Raw genomic sequence first — 23,482 nt, 5'->3', positions numbered from 1 at the left:
ATTACTTTATATTGCAGTCTTAAATAATGTCTCATTTTTCCACAAACTGATTTGTTAATTTTAAAATTAGTAAGAGTGGGGCTTTTAAAGCACTTCTTTTATTCCCCCCGCCCCCACTTTTCTTTTTTCAGCAAAGCTCAGAACCGTATGTACCATTTTGCATTAACACAAATTAATGTGTTCTGTATTTAGCATCTTTAATCATTTCATTTGATGTTGTGTAGTTCCACACAGTTGAATAATTGTAATTCCTTTTTTTTTTTTTCCTATGTCACCCCTAGAAAAAAAGACTGATAAAAAATAGAACTTTATGGATAAATTTATGGAACCTCGAGTGCCATATACTACATGGTACTTTCCTTAGAATGTGAAGAGAAAACTAATTTTAAAGAAAATCCTCCAGGTTGCTTTGGGGTAATTAATTTGCTTTATTGCAGAAAAAAGACTATGTAAGATGACAGAGGTAAACACAGAACTGTTATCTGAATATAGAGCCATTGTCTGGGCATGCAGGCATAAAGTTAGAAGGTCCAAAACACACTTGGAGCTGAATCTGGTGAGGGACATGAAGGGCAAAAGATGGGCTTCCATAGAGACATCAGTCTTTACTGGCAAAACTGCCCCCAGCAATGTGACACCAGTGGGAAAGTCTGGGAAGTAAGTCTTCATCTGGCAAGGAAGCCTTACCTGTGGTGGATAGGATCAGATTAGAGACCATTTAAACAAATCTGATACTTGCAGGGCAAAGGGGCTGGATAGGATGCATTCACAAATGCTGGGCAAGCTGGCACATGGTGTTGCACGGCCACTCTTGATAATCTTTGAAGGATCATGATGATCAGGACAGGTTTCTGCAGGCTGGAAGAAAGCCAGTGTCACTCATTGAGAAGGGTAGGGAGGAGAATCCAAGACATGGTAGGCACGTCAGCCTCACCTTGATCCCTGGGAAGGAGATGGAGCAAATAACCCTGGAAACCATTCCCAAAAACATGAAGGACAAGAAGGTGTTTAGGAGCAGTCAGCATGAATTTATGAAGAGGAAATAATGCCTTGTCAGCCTGACAGTCTTCTGCACTCATGTAACTGGCAGGGTGGATGAAAGGAGGAGTGGATGTTGTTTATCTTGTTCTGAGAAATGCTTTGGACATTGTCTCCCATGACACCCTGGAAGACAAACTGTTGAAGTACAGGCTAGATGCACGGACAGTGGGGCGAACTGAAAACTGGCTGAACTGCCAGGCCCAAAAGTTGTGATCAGTGCCACCCATTCCATGCAGAGGCCAGTCACCTGCAGCATACCCTAGGGCTGTTTCTTTCCTCTTCCTGTCTGTGAAAGTACATATGACTGATTTAACACTTTGACAAAGGGAAACAAACACAAGCACCTTAGCATTCCCAGTTTAAAGTTGTCAGCTTTTGTAAAAAAGGACAAGACTGCATAATGCTAACAAAGCAGGTGCCATATTTAGTTGATGGGAAGGACAGTACTGTATTTTCCCATTTTCTTCTCCTTTTGGTCATGAAGTATCTTTGGGGACACTTCAGTTGCTTTCATCCTGCAGTGAAAAAAAATATTTTCTGTAGTTATAAAGCCATAAGGATATAGTTTTCTCTTAAATGTTCTTTTTATACAAGTCAACACCTTCTTCTTGTTTAAACAAAAATATTTCAAAATCTCTTAAACCTTTCAGTCCATTCTTTATGTAGTTGCAGTACTGATGATCTACTGATTAGATCTTTTTTTAAAAAAATAATAGCTGTCAATAAAACATCAAACTAATATTCCGTCTTATGATTGTGATTTATAGTCAGAGGTCTAGTTTAGGAGAATAATTAGTTTAAGCATAAGCAGCCAAATGCTATTTAGAATAGATGTGATAAATACTCTGTTCACGTCTGCCACTGAAATATACAGTAAACCAAATCCATTTGGTGCTGTCAGCACTGGATCTAAATCTAAGAGTCATACTGGTGTTAGCAATTTAGTCATCATCAAGCTTCATTCAGAGCAGCTGGATGTCTGGAGGACACATACTCAGTCAATGTAGCCAAGACTTCCTTCAAAGCTAGTCTCTTCTGAAAGGAACAACCTGAAATCAGAGGAGCAAGTATAAAGGCAGATGATTGAGAAATAAATTTAAAACATGTTGACTCCATTTTGACCTTAGTTGCAGTTCAATAGAAATTCTGCGTCTTGATGTAAAGGTTTACTACTCAGCCTGACTAAGTGACAAGATGGCACACTCCATTAATCTTGGCTTTTGGCAGTTTATTGGATCCTAACAGTTCAAATATTAAAGGAAAGGCAAAGATGATATTTGAAAACAATGCACACATAATATTTCAGAGAATTAAACTGGTTTAAAGATAATAAAGCGCAGACTTAGCATGTTTGAAAGTGGCACTAATGTTCTGTGTTGGGAAAAGGGGAACACTTTTATTCTAGTATCACTTCAATAGTATTACTGCTATTTTCTACTTATATAGGGATCTCTCATTTGTACACTTCAAAGCACTGAAGGTAAAAAGTAATCATCACCTTCATTTTATGAAGGGATAACTGAATGACACAGTATCTCTGGGGGACAAAAGTCCTAGAAGCTATGCTAAGGCACAGGGAAGAGAGGGAGGTGATTCGAAACAGCCAGCATGGCTTCACCAAGGGCAAGTTGTGCCTGACCAACCTAGTGGCCTTCTATGAGGGGGTGACTACAGAACTGGACAAGGGAAGAGCTACAAATGTCATCTATCGGGACTTCCTTAAGGCTTTTGACACAGTCCCCACAACATTCTTCTCTCTGAATTGGAGAGGTGTGGCTTTAATGGGTGGGCTGTTCAGTGGATGAGGAATTGGTTTGATGGTGGCATTCAGAGGGTAGTGGTCAACACCTTGATGTCCAGATGGAGATCGGTGACAAGTGGGTGTCCCTCAGGGGGCCATATTGGGATCAGTACTGTCCAGTATCTTCATCAATGACATAGTGGGATCGAGTGCACCCTCAGCAAGTTTGCCGACAACACCAGGCTGAGTGGTGCTGTTGACACGCCTGAGGGATGGGATGCCATCCAGAGGGACCTGGACATGTTTGAGAAGTGGGCCTGTGTGAACCTCGTGAGGTTCAACAAGGCTAAATGCAGGGTCCTGCACCTGGGTCAGGGCAACCCCTGGTATCAATACTGGCTAGGGGACAAAAGGGTTGAGAGCAGCCATGCCGAGAAGGACTTGGGGATACTGGTGAGTGAAAAGCTGGACGTGAGCCGGCAATGTGCGCTTACAGCTCAGAAGGCCAACCGTATCCTGGGCTGCATCAAAAGAAGTTTGGCCAGCAGATCGAGGGAGGTGATTCTGCCCCTCTGTTCCACTCTTGTGAGACCCCACCTGGAGTACTTCATAGAGCTCTGGAGCCCTGAGTGTAGGAAAGACATGGACCTGTTGGAGCGGGTCCAGAGGAGAAACATGAAGATGATTAGACGGCTGGAACACCTCTCCTATGAGGAAAGGCTGAAGGAGTTGGGGTGGTTCAGCCTGGAGAAGAGAAGGCTCTAGGGAGTCCTTATTGCAACCTTTCAGTACTTAAAGGGGGCCCCCAGGACTTTTTAGCAGGGCCTGTTGCAATAGGAGAAGGGGTAATGGCTTTAGCGTAAAAGAGGGCAGATTTAGACTAACTATAAGGAAGAACTTTCTTACAATGATAGTAGTGAAACACTGGCACAGGTTGCCCAGAGAGGTGGTAGATGCCCCGTCCCTGGAAACATTCAAAGTCAGGTTGGACGGGGCTCTGAGCAACCTGATCTAGTTGAAGATGTCCCTGCTCATTGCAGGGGAGGTTGGACTAGATGACCTTTAAAGGTCCCTTACAACCCAAATTATTCTGTGATTCTAAATACTGTGCCTAAGATCATACAATGAGGTAGCTCTGTTGAGAGAATTTGTGGAAAAAAATCATGAGACAAAAAATATTAGAGGAGAGGGAGAGGGAGAGGGAAAAAAGAAAAGCCCAGTAGCTCTGTTATCCTAAGTCTCTGAATCATGAGCTTGTCAGAAAGTAGATTGACGCTTTTTCCAAGGACCGTTCTACGTATTTGGGTCTCTGTATATTCTTTCAGAGCACAAGAATGAGAGAAATGCTGCACTGCTTGAGGCAAAAAGCACATCTTGATCCTGTCTTCAGCAGTGCCCAGTAAAAGATGCTTGGAAAATCATAGTATCCGGGACTTTTCTGCAGTGATAGTTGTTCATGTTTCTACTCTCAACTTTGAGCAGTCAGCAGTTGAGGGACACTTGTGTATCAACAACATTTTTAATTATGTGTCTTCCATGACTTTTTTCCAAACTTTTTTTTTAAAGCATATTAATGTTTTTAGCTTTTGCAACACTGTGTTTCAATGAACATCACAATTTCATTATGTCTGTGTGTGGCATATATGTGTTCTCTGTGTTGTATCCCTTTCCTTTAAATTTTTCTCTATTTCAGATCGTTACTTTACAAAACACTTTAGTTTTCAGTGATGGCATTTTAAACAATTTATTCCATGGCATGCTGAGCTCTAAATATTTAAAACTTGCACAATTATATTTGCTTCTTTTTATTCTCCCCAGGCAGAAAGAGCAATATTAGGATAATCAGTTTTCATTGATCTCAAAAGGTCTAAAATCCAATTGTGAACAAGATAGCCAAATACAACTTACGTTTTCATGGAAAAAACCAAACACATAGTTGGTTACCATGCCATCTTACAGTCCCCATCTTGGTCTTACAAAGATAATGACAAACATTTTACAGCATGACACCTTTGGTGGTATGGCTGTGTTACAGCCATACAGAAGAATATCTTGTATGCATTTTGGTTGTGCGTGTTTCTCTCATAACTATATCCTGAAATAAATCTCTTCAAAGTCCAGTGCTTAAAGGAAATTATGAAAATTATGTCACCTGTAATTAATATAGATAATTTATGTGTATGGGAACTCCATGTGTGTTTTGTAATGGAGCATGAAAGACACTATTGAAGTTGGTGGAGTTAACTTGGGGGGGGGTATAACAGGAGGTGATGGGGTTTACTCTAACCCCAATAACTGTGATGGCTAATCACAGTTTTGTCACGTAACACAGAGAACTTCAGCTAATCTTATTGTTAATTCACTGTTTTCCATGGATTTACCTGTAGAAGTATTTTAGTGAATCAGAGGCTAAAGCATCATAATTATATTATTTCAGAACTGATATATCATTCTATGGGGTTTTTTTCTTGTTCATTTGTGTTTTCTGTTTTTTCTCTCTTACATGCTGCAGTTGCAAACATATTGTGGCGAGAGCAAGGTACTAATACAGATGGCTTTTTCTATATTTTCTGCATTACTTGAAATGCTCATCTATTGTTCCTTTTGTGTGTTTGGTTAGGTTTTTTTTTGTTCATACTCTACAGTTACCGTAATTGCTTTCCCCCTTGCAACATTTGAGGGATTTGATTTAAAGAAAAAATATAGTGGAAAATGATCCTTTAAATTCTCATGCCTTTGTGAACTGCTTTTCCTTTTGGGGAGAGAGAAGGAAAAAAGCTGTTTAAAAAATTTCAGACAGTTACTCAAAGGTATTCAATAAGAAGCTTAGATTTAAAATCTAGACCTTTAACTTTTGTTTGTTTGCTGACATGATAAAGCTTCCAGCCAATCAGCCTATATGCTCTTGGGAGTGATCTTCTTTTATGAATCATTCTCATTTGAAAAAATATAATCTCAAACAATTTAGTTAAAATTGAGGTACCTGGTGATGCTTAATGAGACAAATAATTTTCTTCTTATACTCAGGAAGGGTTTATAAATATTGGGAGGGGGATTGAAGGTTTGTGGTTTGTGACCAACTGAAGGATAAATATAAATACAGACAGTATCAGGTGTTATAACATAGAAAGCATGGAATGTGTATTTTATTGACAAAAACATGTATTAATTTTCATATATATAAGATATTCTCATAAAACATATTGCAGAAGAATATAATGATCAAAGTTCTGTCATGCAATCTCATTTCGTTTCTCTGAGTAGCCTGTTCTTAATTTAAAGTTGCAATTTAGGAATTAGTATATTTCAGGAACAGGAAACGTTTCAATTATTTCCATTGGAAGATTTATAATACTGTAAGTGGATCAAGCTTTGCTATGAATTCATGCTGCAAATGGTATTTCTGCATGTTTCCTAAAGATTTATTTTAAATTAAAGAGTCAAAAATTCAGTATTGCATTTGCCTAATTACATAATAACCTTTGACATTTCCCAGTGTGTTTACAAATATAAACTAGGATTATTTTGATATTCCTGTTTTACTGGTTGCTCAGCTGGTATCAACAATCAGTTCCCTGATTATAGTGGAGCTCAGCTGTGATCCTCCTGCTCTATTGGCCTGGCAGAGTACAAATTATGTGTTCAGTTTCATACAGTTCCGCTGTTAACAATTAAACTGATGCACAACGAGATTGTAACACCAAAGTTTTCAAATGTGTGGTATTCTCACTACTTACAGGGAAGGTATCACTTGCACTTTATCCTGTGTTTTATATTGAATAAAACTGAAAACATGACTGGCACCCCTTTAGAGGTAGTCGTTTGCCGTAGAGGATTGTCTTTTCAAGGCAAGTCCTGTGTTGCTTTCAGTGATTAGAAAGCACTTAGGAAAACTTAAATTCTGTGAAAATAAAGACCAATTAAAAATAGTAACCTACCAGAATGCTTATGGTAAAGGCATTCACATTTCTCTGTGACTATAGTGAAACGAAATAGAAAGTATTTTATAGTAGAGATTGAAAATGTGAAGTGACAACATCATCATCTAGAGCAGATTTTCTCACCCTCTCCTGTGTTTCTCATTGGCCAATCCTTGTGTTTCCAACAAATATTGTTACTGGTTGCAACACTGGAATTCATTTACAAGAGAGCAGTACCCTCAAGATGCCAATAAACATCACCACTAACTTCTCTGGGCCATGCATACTCTGTTATTTTGTTATCTAAGTATTAACAGACAGGAAGGGAGGGATGGCTGATTAGTAGGACAATTAAGGTCATGAAACCATAGGTAGGCTTCAGTGCCTGCAATGAATATTTGTATATGGGGTACACAAAAGCCTTATCACAACTGCTTGCTTGTGTAAGTGTGAAAAAAATGTGTCAGAAAATCTGAAAGGATTTTGAAAGTACATTAATTTGTATTACAGTAATAACACAATATATACATAAGCACAATTATATCTGTATATTAACCTATATAAAAAAAAAAACACCACCATTTTTTTCAAATCGGTGTTAGCCAGTTTTAAATATAGATTCAATCTAAATGAAGCAAATATATTTGCATTTATTGTTGTTGCTTCTGGCACAGTATTATAAATGTGCTGGGTTGTTTTTCATTTGGTGGTAGGATGGTTGCAAAATTAGGTCAGATGTCTTCAGAGGAGTAGCTCCTGTAGTTGTGAAGACATGGCTTGCCTAATCTAATCTAAGATTAGATATTTGTGTAAATTAGATATTTGTACAGACATTTGTAGACACATGCTCAAAGGAAGAGTTCTGGGGTTATAATAACTTGGAATGGTGATTATTTAAATGGATCCACAGGTCAAGGTTCCTTATGTGAACCGACTTACCTAACTCAGTATTGAAATGGAAGAAGGACGTTTCTTACTGTGTCTCCTTCGCTGATTTTAAGGAACGCTTTGGTGAACATTACTATCCAGACATTGGAAATAAAGCCTTAAAAGTTTGGGCTGGGTTACTATACATTAATATTATCTGTACATTGGAAAGCCTGCCTTGGAATATTGGCAACTGAGGAGGAAGTTTTAGGATCAAATGTCTGTATCACTTGGGGCTACCAGCTGATTTACTTCCTCACGTTCTGGTATTACTTATCCTGCTAATAACTATAATATACTTTATTCAGTGAGACCAGGGAGAAGGGAAAACCCTGTTTTGTCCCCAGCTAGCTCAACACCTTTATTTACCACCCAGGTACAATAAGCCAGTTGCTCAGCCTGTAGATCTCTACACTGTGTTCACTGGTAGGGGCAGCCTAACCTCAGTCAGGCTTATCTACAAATTCCAGCTGTTCTTACAGGACGCAATGTCAGGCATTTTTTAAAGAAAGACCTTGACATATTATCTTACATAGGCTGTATGACTTGCCTGCAAAGGCGTACAAAAGTACCCATTGGCCAGAGTGGGCGTTTTGCCCTTAAGGCACCCTGTGCTCAGAATAGACATGATTTGTAAGTTTTCCTCGGACCTCGGCCTCCTTCTATGCCGCATCACATGCAGCATAGATAAATTCCTCTCCTGCTTTTTCGTAGCCTATGAATAGGTAGATTTTATATAAAATGAGGAAAACTCTGCTTGGAGACTGTCCCTTCTTTCTTTTAAGGAAAACTTGGCCAGAAATGAGAAACCATTCCACAAGATTTCTCAAAGATAATTGAACTTGCTTCTTCTGGGCATGGCCTTACAACCTTATGCATATTACTACATTTTTAAATGACTGTATTACCTATGTGATTTCTAATAAGAACTGGGAACTTTAATGTATGTGTATACATACAGACATCTATGCAGAAACACACGCTACCCCCTCCCCCCTTAATGTTCTTGTTATTTTATTTGATATTGAGATGTTTTGTCTCTATTAACATAGGTTTTCCTTCAGAATTTAGGATAAGCAGAATTTCAGACTCAAGTTTAATATTTTGGGGTTCTATTCCCCTGTGTTCATATACCAATTCCAAATATTGTTATGCCAAGTGTCATCTTAGGCCCTGTACCCAGGATACATGTGCATTTTTATCAGTGTAGCCCACAGTTTAGCTGTCATTGTTGGTTATGATGGTAATTTTATGAGTATTTTACAAGTATTTTATTTTCATACAATTTTACCAATATGAACTGATCATCCGTCATGGCATCCACATAGCAAATCAACTGTTGTCTTAATTGGCACACTGTAAACTAAGGAGAACGTCTTTTTTTTGTGGTCATGAGCATGACCACAGATGTTGTGAGACTTCATCCTACAGATCTGGTTCCCACCTTCTCCACAAAACATTACATCACGTCTTATTCAGCAACATTGCAGTAGAAGGATTGAACAGTTCTATAAACATTCAAACTTGGAATGAATATCTGCCCAAGTCTGGCTTTCCAATATAATACAATAGAGAACATTTCCTTTTCTGACTGAAAGAAATGTCAAATAAGGGTTTGTAACAAAGATTCAGAACTTCTCTTTCAATATTATACAGAAATTACTTTAACTTTTCCATCCCTCAGAAAAAGAAAAATAAGACTACATGGAGAATTAATATTAATTTGATCTCAATGTAGATGATTTCACAAGATCACTTCTGTTCCTGCAGCTGTCAAACGATATTTTGAGATCTGTATTCATAAAGACACTGTCTTGCTGAAGGAGAAAACTATATGAAATTATGAATAACGTAACAGTTTTGGTTTAGTTTTACAACAAATGATCCCATAAGATTAGCTGTATTAGCACTCTATGCATTAACAAATTGATCTCATAGAAAAATTTTTATGGGTTTTAGTTCAAGACAAGGATTTTCTTTTTTTTCATTCTTTAATTTTATACCTTTCAATGTGTTTTTGTTCCTAAGGTCTGGGCATTGGGAACATGTTTTATGTTTTTTATGAAGACGGCATCAAAGTAATACAACCAGTGGAATGCGAATTTCAGAGACATATTAAGCCTAGTGAAAAACTCCTCGGTTTTCAGGCAAGTTAATATTTTAAATTTATTTGTAGCATTTTCTCAATTATAAGTTTCTTTAAATAAATATCTATTATTGCTAGTTTAGTGTTTTCTGATTGATAAATTCAGACCTCATCTCAATTAGTAATAGCTTATAATGGTGGACTCAAAATTTCTTGTATTTTCCTTGATCAAATTCAAACTTTCTGTCTCTCCCTTAGATTGAATATTCCCTGTATACTTTTTAAACCTTTTATTTTCTTTGGCTGTCTTTCTCTTTTCCCAGTCCTTTCCTTTAACAGCTCTCTACTCTATTTCTGGTTTGGTTGTTGTTGTTTTTTCTCCCTTCCCCCCGAGTTGAGTGCATCTCTGTGAATCAGGGATTGATTCTCTGTATTAAATATAAGATCTAAAGTTATTATTTTTAATGTTTCCTTTTTTCTCCACCGGATGTTTGTCTATATTAAACTGTCAGCTATCATGAGGCAATTCCCTATTCTGATAAACACTTTTGCAGCTCCACTGAAGTCAGTAGAGATGATTGATACTTTGACTCCAACTTACAATTCATATAAATAGTTTCAATAATTTTATTGTCAACAGATTTATAGCTGACTTCACCAAATTCTGTGCATTTATGGAGTAGTTTCCATGTGTAGCATACATAAAACCAGTAGTGTGTTCTCCACTTCCATTTATTCTTTTGTTGTTTTTCCTTTACAGCTGATCAAATTGCTAGCTGACATGATGCATGTTCTCACAGGAACACTTGGGACTAGTCACTACATTAAGACTTGTTCCATATGATTCATCACCTTTCAAAAACAATAACTTTTTCTCATTATTTGGATTTGAATGAGTGACCTTGAAATACGTAATAACTCATGAGCTGTATGCTTTGGGTTTTTTCCCTAATACCTAAAACATACTGAAGTAACAAGCAGAACTGTCTCAATGGAATTTGCCTCTTCAGTTATCATTATGGATGTCAAAGGCTGCTGTACTCAGCAGCAAGATTCATTTTAGTGTGAATAATTATGCTTTGAACAGCTAATCATACCTTGATTTGTGCTGCTTAAGTGAAATTAGGTTGACACTGCCAAAAATAAGCCAAAAAGCTTTTTTTATGGCTGTTTAATTCAAAAGCTGATTATTTAAGAAGTCTGATAAAATTTTATTGGTCTAAAATGCAGCCTAGATGTTTAAGTGTATTTTATTGAAATGTAGTAATAATCAGGATGAATAAGTCAGGCTTGTTTCCTTTTTGTAGCTTTCAAACCTAAAGTAGCATAATAATTATATCCTCTGAGAAAAAAAGGGAGGAAAAAAAAAAAAGACTGGTCCTTCTTTGGGTATCTTTGGTTTCTGGGTAGGCGTGTTAAATATATAGACAGAAATGCATGTGATTGTACCCATTAAATTCAACAATATTTCTTCTTGTTCCCCTGAACACTGAAAACATCTTCCCTCACGTCTGGTGGTTAATAAATCTTTATTTCTGCAAAAGAAATCAGAAATATTTGGAAATGATATTTGTATGTTTTTCTACTCGTACTGACATCACTGTTCACTCTGCATTCCAAAAAAAAAGAAAAAATTGAAATAGTTTTCAGTAAAAAATTCTGCAATTTTGAAAAAAAACTTTAAGATTATTTGCCTCCTAAAAGAAGGATGTAAGATGAGTTTAAAAGGATTGCCTGCATATACTGCTAATACTATGACAACAGTTGTATATTCTTGAAAACCTTATTGACTACAAAGCTTTAGACAACTGTTTCCTCCTTTGAAGAATATAATATATTCCTCAATCTTCTTCAGAAAATCTGTTTTCTCCAAATAAGAATAATAAAATACCCCAGTTCTGTCCCAGGATCAGACTTTTGTCAAGCTCAGCATGTGATCGTTTAGTGGTAAGAGTTCATGTCATAAATTACTCATTAGTAATTCTCTTTGACTCTATCATACAACTACTAATTGGAGATGTTGCATATATAAATACACTGCATGTTTTGAGGTGGCTTTGCATAACCTTTCACATCTGCGCCAGCTATTGCTGGTAAAATCTCCATCACTTATCTCTTCAACATATACCTAAAGGAAATACGTGCTCGCTTAAACCTCTCCCATTTCTTTACACTTTTCTGAATTAGCTGCTCAAGTGATAAGTAAAACCCCAGTAGACCTGTTTCATTGCCAAACGTTTGCTAAAGTGTAGGAACATATCTAAATTCTGCAGCACACAATTGGGTACTAGAAGTGTTACAGAAAATGTCTGGATATTACACGTGATACTGCAGTGTTCCTCCCCAGGTTTCCTGTTTGTCTGTCAACAAAATAAATTACCTTTAGCTGAGCTCCTGTAAAAAGAATGAACTCAGGTGTTTCTACATGGCATTGCATTGTATTGTGAACAAATGTTGCGGTAGTTACACATGTAACTATTTAGGTATGCTAATTTTGCTAAAGGTAAATACAATTTCTCAATAACTATATACTTGAGAACCCTTATCTAAATATTTAATTGCCTCTTATGCAACTGAGTGTCAATACAGCAAAGCACTTTAGTGTGTGTCAGACATGGGAGGCAATTAGACTTTCATTGTGTTTAAAGTGAAGCAAAAGGTTTAGTGCTTTACTGGATCATCATGATTCACAGAAAATTATAAAGAGCTTCCGCCTCTCCTTCCCAGAATCTCCTATATTACTGGAATCTCCTAAATTAATATAAAATGAAAGTAGACTTTTATTAGGCTGATAGTGACAATTCTAGGTGCACAGGCATAGAAATAAACTTATTTCTGTTTTCTGATGCAGATTATTTTTTAGTTATACAGGTATGACAGTTGTTTGTTTAACCTGTTGTGAAATAGATTCTTAACCATGGTCCACATAGAGTCTTTCAGCTGTTAAATGTCTCATCATTCTGAAGTGTCTCTGACAACTTCCTAACATGCAACCTCTACTTATCTTCTGCAAATTAATGTTAATAATATTAATATTATCCCAAGCCTTTAAATTCTCATTCTTACGGAAAAGCATTTTTATTTTCCCATCCCAATGAATCCCAATTAGAACAGTTGTTCCAGGAGGCTGGGGGTGGGGAAAGAAGCAATTGAAACACATGCCTTTGTTGACACCGTGGGAAAAATCCGTTTTGTTTCAACATAATCCTAATTTCCTCTTTATTACAAATTGGCACGTAACAGCCATATTTCAGTGAACTAGGCCATCTCACACTTGAAGTTGAATATATGTTGGAGGTGGGAGCAAAGTACTTAATTTCAAAATAATTAATGTGACTACATGGCAGAGCCAAGTTTCCACAGGCAATTAACTTGAAGCGTACTTGTTAGTCCACATAAATTGCTTTGGTTTACACTCTTACAGCACAGTAAGTGTAGTAAGGCCAAGATTGTTAACCTTTGTTTGTCTATAAAAATGTGGAAAAGGTCCACGATCTGATTTTCACTACAGAATGTCAAGTAAACAGTAACTTAATATAGAATAGGTGATATATAAATGCACATCTTAATACATGCGCTGTAATAAGCTATTGATGTCACCTTACTCTTAGGCAGTCATAGCTTTGGTAGACATGTCATTATACTGCTTAAAGAGCTTGACTCAAATCTTGTTAAAACACGCAAGAACCTTGCATTAAGTGTAAGTTTATAAACATAGAATTTGCACATATAAATCTACAAGTACATGTTTTCTCTTGAGAATTTCTTGCCCCAGACTACCTCGAAAAACTTTCCCTAAGGATTTATTTTCCTCCATCTGCTGACTTGTTACAGAGCAAGTCACTTTTTGATTAAAAAGTCTGGGGGAAAAAAACAATGAAATAAATTAATGATTTATCAGATGTTAGCTTTTTTTCAGAGAGAATAAATTGGGAAAAAAGTAAATTGCTCACGTTTTAATTAGAAGAAGGAAATGGTGGGTTTATGCTTATATTTTAAGGAGAAATTATTTTAACCAATTACTCAACCACAGCGGAAATTAATATAGAGCCTCAGAATTACTGCCAGTAATGTAAAAGAAATCCAAACTGTCTAATCAGATAAATGTTAACTTTTCAAAAGGAAGATTTCAGTTCGATTAATTGCAGCTATTTCTGAGGCATCTAGATAAATGTGGGTTTGAATAACTAGAGAAACAACTGCATAAACAGATTCAAGCTGGGGAAAAAGGCTATTTTGGATATGAGAATTTTGGTGCAAAATTTTCACTGTTACTTTGGAGAAACCCTTTTTTTGCTTTCATTTTAATTTTTCAGATTTTGGGGCAAAGTGAGAGTTGTCATTGAATTATAGAAATTTATGAGAACATGAACAATATCTTAGGACCATTAAACTGCATTTGTATATGCAGATTTATTTTTTAGTTAGTATTTTTTTACTTTGAAAAAGTGTCCTGTTTTCTACTTGCTGTATTTAAAGTGGGAAAAAAGGAGCAAGTTTTATGAATTATGTAGATAATAAGAATCATGCTCTGTAGTATCTAATTTAAAGATATGTGTATGTATATTTCTATATACGTATGTAAAACCCCTATATTTATATTGCTTTTACATTGAAATTATATTTAGAAATACGCTTAGGCCAGTATTTTAGACTCAGATTCAGGAAAATGTTTAAGGACGTAGCTTAACTCTGGATATAGTTATATGTGCTTAACTTACAGTATTTTCCTGTTCTGCTATACTTCCTATAATGGGAGGTATGATTAGTGTCATCATTTTTGCTAATTTATGTGATGCTGTGTGAGAGAAACCTGGAATCCTGCAACAGGAGTTGGTGTTATATTTGAATAATATATTGAATGTGTCCTAGTAGAATTCACAGCATCAAAAACTGGTGTAAGGTGAGTCCCTGAGAGACATGACTGAAAAAAATGACGCAGTATAGAGTTGTTGTGAACATTTACAGATGCATTTTTTGAGGAAAGTGTTCTCTGAGAAAGAAAGAGGACTGTGTAGAACAGTCTAAAAGTAGTTTACTGTTTAGATACAACATGGAACTAAGATAAGGTGTATTTAGAATAAATATAAAAAATAATTTGAGATCAGTGAGACACCTTCCAATTGAAGTGACAATTGCACAGAAGGCAAATGATAATAGATCGTTAATCTCATGATTGCACATCACATTAGAGACATGCTTGTTTATGTTGACACTTCATGCGATGAAAAGCTTTTAGCCATATTTAAGAATGAAAGTCCCATTTGTCACCATGCCTATCATTCTTTAAAAAACAGATTTTAAACAACTTATCCCTTCAAAGTGCATGACTTTTTAGCAATGCAGAATAAATCTTACTCTTTTTACTTATTTCTAAGTTCTGCTAGAGTTCCTGATTATGTGCCATCCCATGGTACCTGAGTTTAATAAACTTTCCTTATCAATGTGATTTCTGAAAGACCTTCCCTTTGTTGAGGTTTGAGAAGCGTGTAGGAACAAGCAGGGGCTTTCCATCTCCTGTAAAGAAGCTCCCTCTGTTAGACCTGGAAATTGATTTATTTCTTATTTTGACGTATAAAGATTGAGTGTATTTTCTCAAATGTAGAGGCACAGCAGGCAAAGAATATTGATGATACAGAATAGTTAGTGTTGAAACGCATCGTCTTCTTTTTGAAAGCATTGCTTCGTGCCGGATATGTTGTTCTGTCACATTATTTTCCCCCTTTTAAAAGGAGTCTGATGCTTAGAAACAGAATTCTTGTTTAAGATCTCATCAGCTCTTGCTGTTCGTTCTACATTGAAGTCATCATCTGCTGACATATCATAATTATTTTCACAGCAACCAGTTATGATGTATCAGACAGCATTCTAAATTAGGAATAAGCAGCAGATAAGTGCTAAAAAGAAATAATAGTTATGAATTGGTGAAATTGGCCCTTGTCATGAAAGGACGAAAAATTAAGAGGGAAAAGAAGAAAAGGTCAGGAAAACAAAAAAGCTTGACACGTGCTATACCTCTCCACGCAGAATATTTTTCAGGTCCTTGTTTTTACATAAATTTTATGTCCATTATAGGGAAGACCATGCAATTTCATAAAGGGGATTTCCAAATATGATAACATATTTGACCAAGTAATTTTTAATATTGATAAAAGCAAGCTTTTGCTGGGATTAAATAGTTACAAATAGATAAAAATATAAATATATATTATGAGTGGGAATGTATGTATATAACAATATTAATAGTGAGACGTAAACTGCAGATAGGTATTTTGAGTGAGAGTGCATAGTTATAAATATATGTATCATGAGATAGTAATTCACTGAAATCAACAGGAATTTTGCTTTTTTTTTTTCAAATTCATCCTTTTTCAGGCAGAGGAGGAAGGAATGATAGTAAGAAGAAGATTTATATTGGGTTTAGCACTAGTGTGATAGGCCATGAGAATGTCTTATGGCAGAAGGAGCCAAACTTCTGACATTTGAAGCAACGTATCAATACTCCATGTGACCAGAAAAGCAGATCGCTCTAACTGCTGCTGCTTTGCCCCTATACCGTGTGACAACTTGCACCACACCTCCTCCTCTTCCTCTCCATTTATACATTATCATCTTCCCAATGTAGTGTTTGCCTGCCTTGCTGTTGTGTTCTCAGATGTAAGTCATACCTCTAACTGCCTTCCTTTGCAAGAGACTGTGGAGATGCTGCAGATGGGGGAGCTGCCAGCTACTGCACAGTAACTAGATATTGTGTGTCTAATTTATTTTTCTGTTTTTTAAGGTCTCCTGGCTCTTCCCCACTTTATTTCTACACATATTATTGTTTCAAATGGGTTTCTTTCTCGGGACAACAGTGCTAACTGTCTGAACACCTAGAAAACATCCAAAAAAGCTGGTGTATGGTTTACACTAAAGTGCTTGTGAATCACGTGGTGCTTACAACATGCAGTTTAACTAACGTTAGTGTATGTCCTAATGTTGTCTGTCCTTTTTCCTTCCCTAAATTTTCTAAGATTTTATTTTACAGTTAAAAAATAAGAAAAAGAGGATAATTTGTCTTTCTATTGCATTGTTCACTGTTTTGATTCTTACACTTTCCCTGTTTCTATTGAACTATAGGATGAAGTTTGTCCCAAAGCTGATGGAGATTCTGTTCAGCGGTGTGTATGGGCAACTGCTGTTAATGTAAAAGACAAGTTCATTTACGTAACTCAGCCCACACTTGACAGAGTTCTTATTGTTGATGTACAGTCTCAGAAAGTTGTACAGGTATTTATTTCTCATTTTTAAATTACTGCCTAATTTGGACACAAGAATGTAATGTTTTCCTTCATATTTTGAAAAAAAAAATGCCATTAGCTTGAGAGTAAATGCAACGTCTAGAAAAAAACCTCATCTACTTTCGACATTTAGCAGCAGTTTGTGTTTAGTGACTGTTCTTGTCAATGAGCAATTGGGAGGGAAAGTATCAACATAAAAATACCACTTAGGTATATTAATCAAGTAGTTGAGGAAACAAATTATTTGGGAAGTTTCTAGCTTCAGATATTTTTCACTGGAAAATAAAATTAATTCATTAAAATAGGGTCTTATTACAGGAATGTGTCTATCAGTTTTGACAGGAAAGATCAGGGGGTTAGGTTTGGCTACAGAAGGTGGAGGACTGTTACTCAGTAAGCTTTTAGACAGAGAAATTACTGTAATTGTGGAAAACCCAACACCACCCATAGCCAAGACTGGAGACTTTGAATTCAAACTTCTTCTCTATTCCTTTCTACTGTGTAGGTAGTACTATGAGTTTCTCAGCCTTTGGGAGGCTGGAGATACTCTGCTTAGTCAAAACAATTCATTGAGATAAATTCATGCTATGGTACAGGACTTAATGCACTCATATAATTTGTGGAAGACCAAGGTACAAGGCAATGCTAAAATGAATAGTAGTTTTTGGGAGCAGTACAGTTCCCTCAGGAGAGCCCGAGAGTCACAATATACTCCAAATGGTCAGTAGTCTTACTGGGATCGAGGAAAAATTTGATGTTTAGTTGCCACCACTCAAGTCAAATTCTCCAACCACTGTACTCTTATCTCTCTTTCATTTATGTACTTGGTGATATCAATGATATTGTACTATGAGGTTAAATAGGGGATTTACATCAGGACAGATTGTAGTCTGTGGAATTGTTAAAGACATGAAAATGCATTTAGAAAATAATAGCCATAAACTCATTAACTTCTAAAAATGTATTTTCTGAATATGAAGAGAATATTTAAAGTCTTAAAATGTTTGTGTTAACAATGCATATGGAAAAGGCAAAATCATGGTTTTTGCTGCTTGGTTTCTGCCTATTATTCCCACCGTATTACATTATTTTTCTTTCTTTTTAATCAGACACATATAAAAGATTGTATTTCATTATATGGTCTTTAGTCTTTCAAGATGATGTCATTTGACCAGAAAGATTAGGTTTTTTGACACTCATTTGACCAGAAAGATTAGTTTTTTTGACACTCAAAGATTAGCTCTTTGAGTGTCAAAAAAGTCAGTCAATTATAGTTGGGGACTGTCAAGAGTCTTGTCAGCAGGGAAGGGGCTTGGGTTTTGGTTGGGTTTGTGTAGTTAGAAGAGGGGGTTTAAGTACATTATAGATCATATAAAATCTTGAAATTTACAGTAAAAGCAGGGTTCTTCGTTTGTTGAAATAAAATTATTTCCTGGTCAAAGATCTCTGGAGCTGGTTAATAACTTGTTAAAAGTCCTACTCTGATTCTCAGAAGAAAGGAAATGTGAAACTGAGAAACAGCTTTTGACACCACACTAGGTGTTCTGATTCAAATTTTAGTCATACAAATGTGCCTAACATCCACAGGGTTACTTACAGTATCATCACATTCATAGGAAACAGATGTTCTTTAGCTAAATAAAACATGGATTTATTTCTTTATTAGAAATCTTATCTAAATTGTTAATAAAATTATTTAGAGCTTTTCTTTGTACTCTTTGTGTTTTTCACTGATATGTGAATGAAAATCTTTAATGTATAGATTATATATCATACATTAGACTCCAGGGAGACCTTATTACAGCCTTTCAATACTTAAAGGGGTCTTATAAGAAAGGTGAGGACAGATTTTTTTTAATATGGCCTGGAGCGGTAGGACAAGGGGTAATGGTTTTAAACTAAAAGACGGTAGATTCAAACTAGATATACGGAAGATTTTTTTTATGATTAGGGTGGTGAAACACTGGAATAGATTCCCTGTTGTAGATGCCTCATCCCTGGAAACATTCAAGGTCAGGCTGGATGGGGCTTTGATCAACCTTATGTAGTTAAAGGTGTCCCTGCTCACTGCAGGGGGGTTTGGACTAGATGACCTTTAAAGATCGCTTCTAACCCAAATGATTCTATGATAGTAGTATACAGATTTATTATTTATATTAATGTAAAATTTAAAAATACATAGCAAAACTGCAATTTTAAAATTACATTAACTTGACAAATAATTTCAGTTTTGATAAGTTTTCATTCTTTAAGCATCTGCATTTTCTGCCTTCTGTATTCTATGTCAGCTGGCTCAGTAGACATAGCTTCCTCAAAACCTGACCTATCCAAATGGTGACAAGGACTGATAAAATGTTTTATTCAAAAAGTTAATAATAAAAAGTTATTACTTTTTTTGTTCTTTAATTTTTTTTTTTAGTTAAATGGACTTTTGCATATCAAAGTAGAGGTGAACAGGGGATAATGAATTTTTGTTTTCTGAAAACAACACCTTTTTTTCAACCAATTCAATATATTTCTTCAGGAAGGGAGACTAAAAATACATAATCTTACTGCAATCCACAGATTTGAAGGACTGGAATCTCTGGCAAAGGTTTCCCTAGTCTCTGGCTGACATTCATATGTCATCTTGCTTTCCTACACATGATGGATGAAATACCAATTTAATTGCATTTATTAGCATTTAGACTTCAGTGGCAAGAGCATATTATGCCTTTTGAGCTTACTGAAAAATATTTGCAAAGTTGGAGGTTCTTTTAAACTTATGTTTTATGGAATAGTTTGATTTGTGGACTCTCCCAATTTGCCTTCAGTTACATTAGTTATTATTTTACTATGTACTTTACCATTAGCTGGATGTTTAGAGATACTTACCACAATGACGTATGTTAATTAAAAAGTAAAATTCAGAAATATGTAAAATGATTCTGCAGTTTTTGGGCAGAGTTAGATAGGTTACTGTTGTATCACATAAATATTCAAGTTTCTGTAATGAGCTGAAAACCAGACGTACGGGATGCGTAGGTGGTACACACAGCTTGGTGCACGAAGTCTGCACTCCTCAGCAAATATATTGAGCTAAAACTGGATACTGCACAAGCCTTCATGCTAGTCCAGGAAAAAAAAACAAAAACAAAAACACTTTCATTGCTTTCATTTTCAAAGAAATTTTATTTTGACGGATAGAATAGCATTGCTTTTCAATTACTTTAATAGTGTCCAGATTGTGTACTTAGGGAAGTATGGAATGAAATTTATCCCATCTGCGGAAACCTTTTGCAGGAAGGAAAGTCTCGGTTTTAATGGTTCTAGGGTGTTTAGATATTAATGATATATATTGTCTTCCCATTTCACCATACTTAATACAGACATTTGGTAAGACAATATGGCTAAGGGATAACAGGTGAACCAGACAAGTAAATTAAACTAAATGTGTTACTGTCATTTTTGGGCACCTGAGCAGAATTTCTGCTATTTGTTACTGACCTGAATATTATTTCCTAGGATACACTCAGCCAAATACATGGGAAAAGTACTACAGGACTTGCTCTGTGTCCAGCTTAAGCATGCTGATATTCAAAACAGACTTAAAAAAAAAAAAAAAAAAAAAAAGAGACAAGTAAAAATAGTTGCAAACAAACCAAATATATCATGAAAGCACAAAGCCTATATGATCTTTTACACATAGTTTAAGACTATAAAAAAAATAAAATAAAACCACTGCTGATTCAACGATGGCTTTTAGAATTGAAGTAAGGCTAATTTGGAACTTAGTGACAAGTCAAGAGATACTTTGTTCAGCATTTCTTATAACAAGCATGGCCCTGTCTTTGTTGCCTTTTAACAATAAGCACTTATTTTTGGTTATGAGTTTTGCAAGCAACAAGAATTTTTCTAACCATTAAATGCTGCACTACTCATATCATATGCACATACACAAACACTCATACAAACAGGAGGCAAGGAAGGGAGTTTAATTTCTGTCAGATCAGTCTATTTTCATTACTTACAGTATTGCCCAGCACAGAAAAAACCATCAAAATGTAATTGATATTTGGAAAATAGATACTAAGCTGTTCATAAATGAAAGCATTTTGCTTACTAGACCTTCCTTTTCTCTAAGTGTCATATTAATACAGAGGATATTATTTACATTTTAACTATTTCTGGTCTACATCTTAAAGAAGAAACCACCTGGCTGCTCCATAAAACCAAAAATGCATACTCTGGTGCAGGAACAAATGTGGAGAAAAACTTCATATTTTGAAAGTGAGCAGCATTCTAATAAAAATTCTGTCAAGATGCAAAAAAAACCTATAGACAACTCAAATCATGTTTGAAGGGGCTGTACATTCTGTAACTATGCTGTTTTCCGTGTAAAAATGATGTTGATTTGGTTTTACTTATTATAATATTTTCTCTAAGTATTACTATGTATGTTACAATTATTCCTTTTTGCTGTGAAAGTTACCTTAAAAGATGTGTGTACAGGTGCACACATGCAACAACTAGATTTTAGGATGATTTATTTCTATGACAAATATATTTATGAAAATAAGTACTTAGAGAAGATTCTAAAGCAGACTAAATTGAAATGTATTGGAAACACGGATGGTGTATCTTTAGAGAGATATATGTAGACTTTTTGATTTAGCCAGGTGATTCTCATTATAAAGTTAAGAGGAGTGTTTGCTTTCATTTGTAAATTCTTGAAAGCAAGCACTGCCACCTGCAACTGTCCAGTATCACTTAGCAGCACAGCGTTAACTGGGATGACTTAGAACCACACTGAAGTCAACTGGGTTCATCATCGTTGAGTCCGCGCCGTGCTGCCTAGAAGCAGCTGTGAACCTGCTGCCAGGACTCTCAGCTCCTTTCTGCTGCTGGCTCCTCTCTTGGGAGCTGCGTTACCTGTGCTTGACTCCGCCGGCAGTTCCTTCTCCTTCTCCTGTCAGTGCCACGGCCCAGACCCTGAACGGCGCTGGCACTCATTCAGCAGAATACATATGGGTCAGACCTCTTGTCTGGGGAAGCCAAAAGGAAATTTGATGCACCTGAACAAATTAGTTATACAACAGCCCAAGTGTTATTTTAGACAACTTGTCTTCTAGCCTGCAGCAGAGAAAACGTTATCAAACATGAATGACCTTTTTCAAGGGTCATCTTTCTGATTTTAAATGAGCCGGTGAGCAACCTGGCTTCATTTTCCATTTTCAAAAGAAAAAACAAATTCTGCCTAGATGAAGCTGTGGCTTGCAGTACCTCAGGAGTACAGTTAAGTATCATCATCAGTCTCAGCCAGCCATTAGTGCATTATCTTGAGGATCTACATCATTAGTTTAAATTAGGTTCACTTAATTAGCCAGCTGGTACTCTCCTTGACAAACCGATAAACAAGCTGTGCTTTACAGTTCTGTAATGGTGAGACTAAAAAACAATTTCTGCTTATTTTTTCTGCTTTAATGATGAAAATAGAAAAGTAATCCCCCCAGTTGTTTACCTTGTGCAGAATGTCTCTTAATCAAACATGTTGTCCTCCCATTTCATACCTCTGAAGTTTTCAGTTCTTCTCATAACAAAGGAAGTGTAGAGCTCAACTGTCCAAGAGGTTTATGGTCTCCCGAGGACGGTGCTCAAGGGTGTAGGGAAAACACTTAGGTTCTGATCACAAGTCTACCAAAAGTAGCAACTGTAATTGGAACATTGAACAGAAACATATGAAAACAATCTTTCCAACTTTGACAGAATATACCCACTTTAGCAGAGGTAGAAAGCTTTGGGTGTAGCAACACTGTGTTGGTTTTAGGCAGGACTGTGTAGTAACACCGTGCATTCATTTCAGTATATGGCTTAAGAATACTCTTCCTTTTTTAGCCATTTTCTAATAACTGGTGTATTTTTTAAACTGATATGTATAAAGTGAGAGTGATGATAGAGAAGGAAGATACGTACTTTTTTTACTTGATTTAAAACCTTTGGTTTTGTATTCTTAATAGCTTCAGTATAAGGTAATTTTGATGCCAAATGTTAGAGCGCATAATGAATAAAAATCACTTGTTCAGCAATTCAGTAACTTTGAATTTATCAGAGGGCAGTTTCAACAATTGACAACATAATTTTTAAATACAATCTGAAAACATCAAGAAATGCATGTCCAGTCATCATTTTAACTTCAGCATACATACTGTTTTTCTTTTGAAAATGTGTCAGAAACTAAGGATTTCTATTTTTGTTATGCCGCAGGCAGTAAGTACAGATCCTGTTCCAGTGAAACTACACTACGATAAATCACATGATCAAGTCTGGGTGCTGAGCTGGGGAGACATGGAAAAGAATTCACCAACTTTGCAGGTGAGGTGATCAGAACGATTGTATGCAAGGAAATCCAGAGAAGATGAACCTTTGTGTTATTGCAACATTTTGTATATTTCCCTTTAAGCGTTATTATCATAACCCCAGCAGGGGTAGTGAAATGATTTCAGGTAAC

The 23,482-nt window shown here is 36.0% G+C and overlaps 1 protein-coding gene across 3 annotated transcripts in view; it reads left to right on the top strand.

The window, feature by feature from the left end:
• Positions 1-23,482, top strand: part of FSTL5 (follistatin-like 5) — a 302,516-nt gene that overhangs the window by 246,391 nt on the left and 32,643 nt on the right. For 2 of the 3 annotated variants that reach the window (XM_009893723.1, XM_009893722.1), the window contains exons 10-13: positions 5,295-5,321; positions 9,658-9,776; positions 16,835-16,984; positions 23,239-23,346. In XM_009893723.1, coding sequence (XP_009892025.1) covers positions 5,295-5,321; positions 9,658-9,776; positions 16,835-16,984; positions 23,239-23,346 — 404 coding nt within the window. The remainder of the gene's footprint in view (positions 1-5,294; positions 5,322-9,657; positions 9,777-16,834; positions 16,985-23,238; positions 23,347-23,482) is intronic. The other variant, XM_009893724.1, reaches the window with a different exon arrangement.

The sequence above is a fragment of the Charadrius vociferus genome, unplaced genomic scaffold, assembly GCF_000708025.1.
Source record: "Charadrius vociferus isolate BGI_N301 unplaced genomic scaffold, ASM70802v2 scaffold59, whole genome shotgun sequence".
Lineage (NCBI taxonomy): Eukaryota > Metazoa > Chordata > Aves > Charadriiformes > Charadriidae > Charadrius > Charadrius vociferus.
The sequence above is the reverse complement of the archived record's forward strand: the minus strand, read 5'-3'. Positions and strand labels throughout refer to the sequence as shown.